The 10,612-nt window shown below is 38.3% G+C and overlaps 1 protein-coding gene across 1 annotated transcript in view; it reads right to left on the bottom strand.

Moving 5' to 3' along the window:
• Positions 1–469: 469 nt before the first annotated feature.
• The window catches only part of LOC307163974 (NACHT, LRR and PYD domains-containing protein 3-like), a gene marked incomplete at both ends in the record, with an annotated part of 12,452 nt that continues 2,309 nt past the window's right edge, over positions 470–10,612 (bottom strand). The window contains 5 exons of the mRNA XM_079880321.1: positions 470–1,017; positions 1,105–1,151; positions 1,582–1,755; positions 1,913–2,086; positions 2,184–2,194. Coding sequence (XP_079736447.1) covers positions 470–1,017; positions 1,105–1,151; positions 1,582–1,755; positions 1,913–2,086; positions 2,184–2,194 — 954 coding nt within the window. The remainder of the gene's footprint in view (positions 1,018–1,104; positions 1,152–1,581; positions 1,756–1,912; positions 2,087–2,183; positions 2,195–10,612) is intronic.

Raw genomic sequence — 10,612 nt, 5'->3', positions numbered from 1 at the left:
TCATCACTCTGGAGTATACTGTTTAAGTTTATTAATAAATGAAAAATTTTTAAGTATTTAATGTGTCAGCTCTTGCTTACTTATTACATGGCTTTAGTAGTTGTAAGGAGTAGGAGTTGGTATACATATTCAAGTGTGCGTAATAATGGGTGTGATTACTGTGAATAAAAACGATACAATGACTGTAAAACCCAAACACTCTTTCAGATCCCAGCGGAACACAACAATAGCGGTACCTGTGAATATTTTCACAATCATCTTCTTTAAACTCTTTTCTGCATGCTCTTCTCTTTCTCCTTGCAAGGAAAGCAGTGGAATAATTAAAAAGAGCAAGGTGAGAGCCATTGCAGAAGCTTTGCCACAGAAACCGTATCATAAAAGGTCTATAAAAGGTCTTTAAAAAAATCATGCAAGAGGCTCACTTATAATACTTTGAATTTACATGTGATTTAATTTTAAAGTGTGTAAGTTAGAGTTTGTCTCTTTGTTGTGTAATCTGACACAGAGTCAGTTCAGAATCATAAACCCTGAATCCAGCATAGAGGGGTTCAGTGAATGTGGTGTTGTATGTATGTAAGTGTGTGAGTGTGTGTGTGTCAGAGACGCTGTAGAAGGACAGAGTGCCGGCCGGCCAGTCCAGATACACTCCTACTCTATTAGACAGGGGTGAAGGGTCTGATAAGTCAGTCCGCTTTTTGTCATGCCAGACAGTGAACCTGTTATCAGAGCGGTCTAGACTCCAGGATTTGTCATTGTATCCAAACCTGCTGTCACTGCCTCCCTTCCTCATGATTCCCTTATATGTCACTGCTGCATGACCCCAGCCGCTCCATTCAGCCTCCCAGTAACAGCGCCCAGTCAGACTCTCTCGACACAGAACCCGTTCACCACCATCAAATCTCTCTGGATGATCAGGATACGGCTGTGGCTCCTTAACATGTGTTGCCTTCCTGTTCTCCTCTGACAGAACGATGTAAGTGTTTGCAGTGTTTGGATCCAGTGTGAGATTACAGGCATCTGAAATACAAGGCATCTTTGTCAAAAATAGTTCATAACACTGTTAAATAAGTGTGAGAGACAGAATGAATGAGAAACAGGGCCTACATTTTCTTAGTCCTGCTGTGATTCTGAAATGGCCTCCAAAGTCCAAACTAGAAAGAGACAAATAAGAAGCACAAATTATTAATGTTTAATTATTTAGAAAGTGCTCAAGTAATATAGAGAATATATATAGTATATATAATAATATATAGAGATATAACATTAAAAGTTTATCTTTTGCTCCACTATATGCTATTTTAAACCACTATTATCTGTTAGAATAAATCTGATCTATAAATATGGATCGTAGCAAATGTAAATATTTATCCTGGCCAATATTTGAATCCAAATGGAAGAATTATAAGCATGGACATGGAGGAATAATGATGAGTGTCCCAGTTTAAAAACTCTTGTCGGAGGCTGCGTTTACACTTGGCATTAACATGCGACCTGTATCCAGATGTTGTCCACATACACATTGAAAAGACAAGTGTAAGCCACAGACACACACAAGTCAATGTGTTACACTGCCCCCCATACTTGAGTATCTTCAGTGAGCAGTTTGGATCATTGAGTTTGTTGTTGAGCAGCTGAACTCCTGATTCTCCTGGGTGATTGTAGCTCAGATCTAGCTCTCTCAGGTGTGAGGGGTTTGCACTCAGAGCTGAAGACACAAAACCACAGCCTTCTTCTGTCACCATACAGCCCGACAACCTACAGAAACACACACACACACACACACACACACACACACACACACACACACACACACACACACACACACACACACACAGTTAGAACATCTACAGACACACATACACAGTCAGATCACATACAAACACATATCAGCATTATGACCACCATAATATACCTCAGTATCTCCAGCTGACATGTTTGACTCTTCAGTCCATCATAGAGCAGCTTCACTCCTGAATCCTGCAGGTCATTGTTACTCAGATCCAGCTCTCTCAGGTGTGAGGGGTTTGAACTCAGAGCTGAAGACGCATAACCACAGCCTTCCTCTGTCACCATACAGCCCGACAACCTACAGACACACACATCAACAGACTGATCATCTACAGACACATCAACAGACTGATCATCTACAGACACATAACCACAGCCTTCCTCTGTCACCATACAGCCTTACAACCTACAGAGAGGGAAATTAAATCAGAAATTTTGTCAGAATTTTGTTACATTTAAATTTTTAATAAATTTATTCTCTCTGCAATAAAAACATTTATCTGTTGATGGGTAAGCAGTTACTTACTTAAAGGTCCCCTATTATGCCCCTTTTCACAAGGTGTAAAATAAGTCTCTGATGTACCCAGAGTGTGTATGTGAAGTTTTAACTCAAAATACCAAACAGATCATTTTTTACAGTATGTTTAAATTGTCATTTTTTGGGGCTCAGAAAAATGCGCTGTTTAGTTTTAGTGTGAATATACCTGACATATGACACATTCTAAGTTCTTACAGTTTCTTCAGATTTTAATATTTGCTACAGCAGTGTGTGAATGTAGGATCTGAAAATATTGACAGTTTAATATTGTAACACAAATTTGATCAAATCTGTAGTAAATTCCAAAAGTAATTTAACTTTAGTTGTTATTTTGATCAAAGCTGGTCAAAGATTGCTATTGTATGGACATAAGAGTTTAACCAAAAATCACATCAAAATATAATTATCTGGATTTAAAATGTCATGTAAGGAAAAAAAAATAAAAAAAAATTGAAGCTCATTTTTATATGACTACATGGTTAAGAATAAGTTTTGGACTTACCAAAATATGCGGCCGTTTAAATATCCAGTTCTAACAGGTTTAAAGCCTTGGCATAGAGAATCTTTCATCCTCTTTTACTTTCACTTCCAGCCATTTGAAAAGCAATCATACTCCATCTAGTGGTGCAGAGCATCACATTCTCAAAGCAGTCATGCTTTACAGTTTTTTACAATCGCTATGACATTTTTTTCAATACTTTTAACAAATTTTCTAAACTCTTAACGCACCAACACACCTAAAACACACAATTGGCAAAACGGTTAATTTCATGCTCAAAATCACACATTGTAAACTAAACTCCAAAACTAATTTTCAAAAAACAATACAGTTTTTTACGATTGCTATGACAGATTTTTCAATACTTTTAACAATTTTCCAAAACTCTTAACACAGTTAGCACTACATCCGTCTGCGTAAGCTATACTATTAACACATTTCTTGTTGCTTTAACACAAAATGCATACAATTAACACAAATTTAAAATGCTTGAACTTCTTTTACACACAAGCTCAAACAAGAACAAAACAATGGATTTTTACTGCCAAATTTACCAATGCTTTAACACTGTATGTCAGAACAGATAACTCCATGCTCTAAACCTAACCTTACAGGTTAAAGTCAAGGAAAACAGCTGTTTATATTGTGAATTTTATTCTATTTTTACTGAGAAACAGCTGATTGAATTATGCAAATAATTAGAAGATGACTCTTTTTGTTTCTTTTTTTTTTTATTCTTCTGGTGCTTTTTCTGTTCGTATATTTTGTATTTTCACATTACAGTATTCCATTGCTAGTGAGAAACAGCTGATTGAAGTTATGCAAATATGGGACAATGTGGCATTCCACCATTGCCCTCTAGTCACAGCCTGGTTTGACGCCCATCAGAGGATGATGTCTATTTTCCTTGCCCCTTACTTCCCTTTCCTCAACCCCATTGAGGAGTTTTCTCAGCCTGGAGATGAAAGTTTTTTGACCATAGTCCACAGGACCAAATGTCCCTCCTGTATGCAAAAGATGCTGCATACCAAGACATCACAGCTGAACACTGCCAGGGGTGGATAAGGCATGTTACTGTAGATTCTTCCCAAGAATCTTCCCAAGATTCTACTGTAAAGATTCTTCCCAAGATGCCTTGCCAGGGAAGATATCAGGTGTGATGTGGATGAGAACATGTGGACAAATGCAGAAGACCAGACAGATTAGAAGATGGCCTTTTCTGTTTGTATATTTTGTATTTTCACATACAGTACTGTAATACTGTAAATGGCAGCTATATTGCATATTTTTGTTATCTTGCAGAAATGTCCTGTTGCAAATAAAGCCGTTACTGCAGCAATTCTGTCTCTGTCTTCTTTTCTTTACAAACCATACATTCTATAAAGCTACTCTAAGAAGGGTCATTTATTTTGTTGTATTTAATTTCTGCTGCAAAAAAAAACAACAACAAAATGCATGCATTTACATTACAAACAAAACAAAAATATAGAGACTTCCAAAAAAAAAAAAGAAAAAAAAAACTGCAGTGCAAAACACTATCTATGATCAATACAATATATTGTCTGTTGTATAAGGGCAGACCTGACACATAAAATAATGCAGTTTCTGTAATTTCAGCTGATGATAGTGTTTTTTTTTGTCATTGTGTTATGATTGACTAAATGTTCCTGTTGGAAGAGAACATATGTTAGTGTTTTGAATAATTATTTGATTTTGAAACATGTTTGCAGTGTTTTGTTAGACATTGTGAATGTGGTGTTTATTGTGTGTAAAAATTACAACATGGGCAGATTGTGTGAGGCAGAGAATGACCTGTCGAGATGAACTACTACTGCAGTACAAATGTTAAAAACGTAAGAGGAGCTGGGGAAGATGTAGGGTTTCTGAAAGCACACTGCAAACTGCTACAGCAAACAATAGGCAAGTATATGAATATTGAACAGCAAGCTCATCAGCTGATGATACAGCAGGAACCAATAAGCCGTGCCCTATTAAGGTTAAGCACTCATCAGCCTGCGCCATCTAGAGTTTCAGTACAGAACTTTGTATTTTTCTCTGAGAGTTTGGCATGTTAATGAATATGACACTGTTGATGTGTTTGGTCTTGCCGTTATTGCGGCTGTTGATTATAGTACGTAACTTGTCACTGCCGATACACACACAACACACTGCTGTGAGTCACAATGAAGACTGAGAATACGTGCTAAGTATACATCAAGCGAAATCCCCCCAACATGGAGAAACAAGGGAGTTGCATCTGATCACTCAGTAAAGTAGCAGCAGACTCTTCTCAACAACACATAATCTGAGGATCTGGAGCACGAACACTGCGTACTTAGTGTTTCATCACAATACTATCAATAATATCACTAGTGCTAGACATTGTTTTATTTTTTAAGAATGTGTGACAACCCTTAGGGAAAGAAAAAATATTTCCATATATTTATGATCAATATAAAGCATTCTTAAGAAATTTAAGGCAATCAGTTTCCACACACTGTAAAAAAATACTGCCTTGATTTAACTCAAAAATAATTTGTGTAATATAGTATATACAGTATATTATCACATATTTTCCAATATATGAAATGGGGCAGTTCCTTACATATTATTCATTATATTGTAATATAATTGTATATATTTTTCAATATATTTAAAGTATTTAATATATTGATCATAAATATATGGAAACGTATTTTCTTTCCATAAGGGAACATCTCTATAAATTCTTACTTCTTTAAGAAAGAGATGATCAGGGATGCATTTACCAAAAAATCATAAGCAAACTATGATCGCGAGTTCCGTAGAGTTGTGTGGGTATCGTTGAGTTGTGTTGGTATCGTTGAGTTGTGTTGAGTTTGTATCGTTGAGTTGTGTTGGTATCATTAAGTTGTGTTGGTATCATTGAGGTGAGTTGTGTTGGTATCATTGAGTTGTGTTGGTATCGTTGAGTTGAGTTGTGTTGGTATCATTGAGTTGTGTTGGTATCGTTGAGTTGAGTTGTGTTGGTATCGTTGAGTTGTGTTGGTATCGTTGAGTTGTGTTGAGTTGTGTTGGTATCATTGAGGTGAGTTGTGTTGGTATCATTGAGGTGAGTTGTGTTGGTATCATTGAGTTGTGTTGGTATCGTTGAGTTGTGTTGGTATCGTTGAGTTGTGTTGGTATCGTTGAGTTGTGTTGAGTTGTGTTGGTAACGTTGAGTTGTGTGGGTATCGTTGAGTTGTGTTGGTATCGTTGAGTTGTGTTGTATCGTTGAGTTGTGTTGATATTGTTGAGTTGTATTGGTATCGTTGAGTTGTGTTGGTATTGTTGAGTTGTGTTTAGTTGTGTTGGTATCGTTGAGTTTTGTTGGTATCGTTGAGTTGTGTTGGTATCGTTGAGTTGTGTTGTGTTGTGTTGGTATCGTTGAATTGTGTGGGTATCGTTGAGTTGTGTTGGTATTGTTGAGTTGTGTTGGTATCGTTAAGTTGTGTTGGTATCGTTGAGTTGTGTTGGTATCGTTGAGTTGTGTTGGTATTGTTGAGTTGTGTTGGTATCGTTGAGTTGTGTTTAGTTGTGTTGGTATCATTGAGTTGTGTTGGTATCGTTGAGTTGTGTTGAGTTGTGTTGGTATCGTTGAGTTGTGTTGGTATCGTTGATATCGTTGAGTTGTGTTGGTATCGTTGAGTTGTGTTGAGTTGTGTTGGTATCGTTGAGTTGTGTGGGTATCGTTGAGTTGTGTTGAGTTGTGTTGGTATCATTGAGTTGTGTGGGTATCGTTGAGTTGTGTTGAGTTGTGTTGGTATCGTTGAGTTGTGTTGGTATCGTTGAGTTGTGTGGGTATCGTTGAGTTGTGTTGGTATCGTTGAGTTGTGTTGGTATCGTTGAGTTGTGTTGAGTTTTGTGGGTATCGTTGAGTTGTGTTGGTATCGTTGAGTTTTGTGGGTATTGTTGAGTTGTGTTGGTATCGTTGAGTTGTGTTGGTATCGTTGAGTTGTGTGGGTATCTTTGAGTTGTGTTGGTATCGTTGAGTTGTGTGGGTATCGTTGAGTTGTGTTGGTATCGTTGAGTTGTGTTTAGTTGTGTTGGTATCGTTGAGTTGTGTTGGTATCATTGAGTTGTGTTTAGTTGTGTTGGTATCGTTGAGTTGTGTTGGTATTGTTGAGTTGTGTTGGTATCGTTGAGTTGTGTGGGTATCGTTGAGTTGTGTTGGTATCGTTGAGTTGTGTTGAGTTGTGTTGGTATCGTTGAGTTGTGTTGGTATCATTGAGTTGTGTTGGTATTGTTGAGTTGTGTGGGTATCGTTGAGTTGTGATGGTATCGTTGAGTTGTGATGGTATCGTTGAGTTGTGTGGGTATCGTTGAGTTGTGTTGGTATCGTTGAGTTGTGTGGGTATCGTTGAGTTGTGTTTAGTTGTGTTGGTATCGTTGAGTTGTGTTTAGTTGTGTGGGTATCGTTGAGTTGTGTTGGTATTGTTGAGTTGTGTTGGTATCGTTGAGTTGTGTTGGTATTGTTGAGTTGTGCTGGTATTGTTGAGTTGTGTTGAGTTGTGCTGGTATCGTTGAGTTGTTTTGGTATTGTTGAGTTGTGTTGGTATCGTTGAGTTGTGTTGGTATTGTTGAGTTGTGTTGGTATTGTTGAGTTGTGTGGGTATCGTTGAGTTGTGTTGGTATTGTTGAGTTGTGTTGGTATCGTTGAGTTGTGTTGGTATTGTTGAGTTGTGTTGGTATTGTTGAGTTGTGTTGAGTTGTGTTGGTATCGTTGAGTTGTGTGGGTATCGTTGAGTTGTGTTGGTATTGTTGAGTTGTGTTTAGTTGTGTTGGTATCGTTGAGTTGTGTTGGTATCATTGAGTTGTGTTTAGTTGTGTTGGTATCGTTGAGTTGTGTTGGTATTGTTGAGTTGTGTTGGTATCGTTGAGTTGTGTGGGTATCGTTGAGTTGTGTTGGTATCTTTGAGTTGTGTTGAGTTGTGTTGGTATCGTTGAGTTGTGTTGGTATCATTGAGTTGTGTTGGTATTATTGAGTTGTGTGGGTATCGTTGAGTTGTGTTGGTATCGTTGAGTTGTGTTGGTATCGTTGAGTTGTGTGGGTATCGTTGAGTTGTGTTGAGTTGTGTTGGTATCGTTGAATTGTGTTTAGTTGTGTGGGTATCGTTGAGTTGTGTTGGTATCGTTGAGTTGTGTTGGTATCGTTGAGTTGTGTTGGTATTGTTGAGTTGTGTTGGTATTGTTGAGTTGTGTTTAGTTGTGTGGGTATCGTTGAGTTGTGTTGGTATCGTTGAGTTGTGTTGGTATTGTTGAGTTGTGTTGGTATCTTTGAGTTGTGTTGGTATTGTTGAGTTGTGTTGGTATCGTTGAGTTGTGTGGGTATCGTTGAGTTGTGTTGGTATCGTTGAGTTGTGTTGGTATCGTTGAGTTGTGTGGGTATCGTTGAGTTGTGTTTAGTTGTGTGGGTATCATTGAGTTGTGTTGAGTTGTGTTGGTATCGTTGAGTTGTGTTGGTATTGTTGAGTTGTGTTGAGTTGTGTTTAGTTGTGTTGGTATCGTTGAGTTGTGTTGAGTTGTGTTGAGTTGTGTTGGTATCGTTGAGTTGTGTTGAGTTGTGTTGGTATCGTTGAGTTGTGTTGGTATTGTTGAGTTGTGTTGGTATCGTTGAGTTGTGTTGAGTTCTGTTGGTATAGTTGAGTTGTGTGGGTATCGTTGAGTTGTGTTGGTATCGTTGAGTTGAGTTGTGTTGGTATCGTTGAGTTGTGTTGGTATCGTTGAGTTGTGTTGAGTTGTGTTGGTATCATTGAGGTGAGTTGTGTTGGTATCATTGAGGTGAGTTGTGTTGGTATCATTGAGTTGTGTTGGTATCGTTGAGTTGTGTTGGTATCGTTGAGTTGTGTTGGTATCGTTGAGTTGTGTTGAGTTGTGTTGGTAACGTTGAGTTGTGTGGGTATCGTTGAGTTGTGTTGGTATCGTTGAGTTGTGTTGTATCGTTGAGTTGTGTTGATATTGTTGAGTTGTATTGGTATCGTTGAGTTGTGTTGGTATTGTTGAGTTGTGTTTAGTTGTGTTGGTATCGTTGAGTTTTGTTGGTATCGTTGAGTTGTGTTGGTATCGTTGAGTTGTGTTGTGTTGTGTTGGTATCGTTGAATTGTGTGGGTATCGTTGAGTTGTGTTGGTATTGTTGAGTTGTGTTGGTATCGTTAAGTTGTGTTGGTATCGTTGAGTTGTGTTGGTATCGTTGAGTTGTGTTGGTATTGTTGAGTTGTGTTGGTATCGTTGAGTTGTGTTTAGTTGTGTTGGTATCATTGAGTTGTGTTGGTATCGTTGAGTTGTGTTGAGTTGTGTTGGTATCGTTGAGTTGTGTTGGTATCGTTGATATCGTTGAGTTGTGTTGGTATCGTTGAGTTGTGTTGAGTTGTGTTGGTATCGTTGAGTTGTGTGGGTATCGTTGAGTTGTGTTGAGTTGTGTTGGTATCATTGAGTTGTGTGGGTATCGTTGAGTTGTGTTGAGTTGTGTTGGTATCGTTGAGTTGTGTTGGTATCGTTGAGTTGTGTGGGTATCGTTGAGTTGTGTTGGTATCGTTGAGTTGTGTTGGTATCGTTGAGTTGTGTTGAGTTTTGTGGGTATCGTTGAGTTGTGTTGGTATCGTTGAGTTTTGTGGGTATTGTTGAGTTGTGTTGGTATCGTTGAATTGTGTTGGTATCGTTGAGTTGTGTGGGTATCTTTGAGTTGTGTTGGTATCGTTGAGTTGTGTGGGTATCGTTGAGTTGTGTTGGTATCGTTGAGTTGTGTTTAGTTGTGTTGGTATCGTTGAGTTGTGTTGGTATCATTGAGTTGTGTTTAGTTGTGTTGGTATCGTTGAGTTGTGTTGGTATTGTTGAGTTGTGTTGGTATCGTTGAGTTGTGTGGGTATCGTTGAGTTTTGTTGGTATCGTTGTGTTGTGTTGAGTTGTGTTGGTATCGTTGAGTTGTGTTGGTATCATTGAGTTGTGTTGGTATTGTTGAGTTGTGTGGGTATCGTTGAGTTGTGATGGTATTGTTGAGTTGTGATGGTATCGTTGAGTTGTGTGGGTATCGTTGAGTTGTGTTGGTATCGTTGAGTTGTGTGGGTATCGTTGAGTTGTGTTTAGTTGTGTTGGTATCGTTGAGTTGTGTTTAGTTGTGTGGGTATCGTTGAGTTGTGTTGGTATTGTTGAGTTGTGTTGGTATCGTTGAGTTGTGTTGGTATTGTTGAGTTGTGCTGGTATTGTTGAGTTGTGCTGGTATCGTTGAGTTGTTTTGGTATTGTTGAGTTGTGTTGGTATCGTTGAGTTGTGTTGGTATTGTTGAGTTGTGTTGGTATTGTTGAGTTGTGTGGGTATCGTTGAGTTGTGTTGGTATTGTTGAGTTGTGTTGGTATCGTTGAGTTGTGTTGGTATTGTTGAGTTGTGTTGGTATTGTTGAGTTGTGTTGAGTTGTGTTGGTATCGTTGAGTTGTGTGGGTATCGTTGAGTTGTGTTGGTATTGTTGAGTTGTGTTTAGTTGTGTTGGTATCGTTGAGTTGTGTTGGTATCATTGAGTTGTGTTTAGTTGTGTTGGTATCGTTGAGTTGTGTTGGTATTGTTGAGTTGTGTTGGTATCGTTGAGTTGTGTGGGTATCGTTGAGTTGTGTTGGTATCTTTGAGTTGTGTTGAGTTGTGTTGGTATCGTTGAGTTGTGTTGGTATCATTGAGTTGTGTTGGTATTATTGAGTTGTGTGGGTATCGTTGAGTTGTGTTGGTATCGTTGAGTTGTGTTGGTATCGTTGAGTTGTGTGGGTATCGTTGAGTTGTGTTGA

This window comes from Squalius cephalus, assembly GCF_949319135.1.
Source record: "Squalius cephalus genome assembly, chromosome: 9".
Classification (NCBI taxonomy): domain Eukaryota; kingdom Metazoa; phylum Chordata; class Actinopteri; order Cypriniformes; family Leuciscidae; genus Squalius; species Squalius cephalus.
This window is presented reverse-complemented; position numbering and strand designations above follow the sequence as displayed.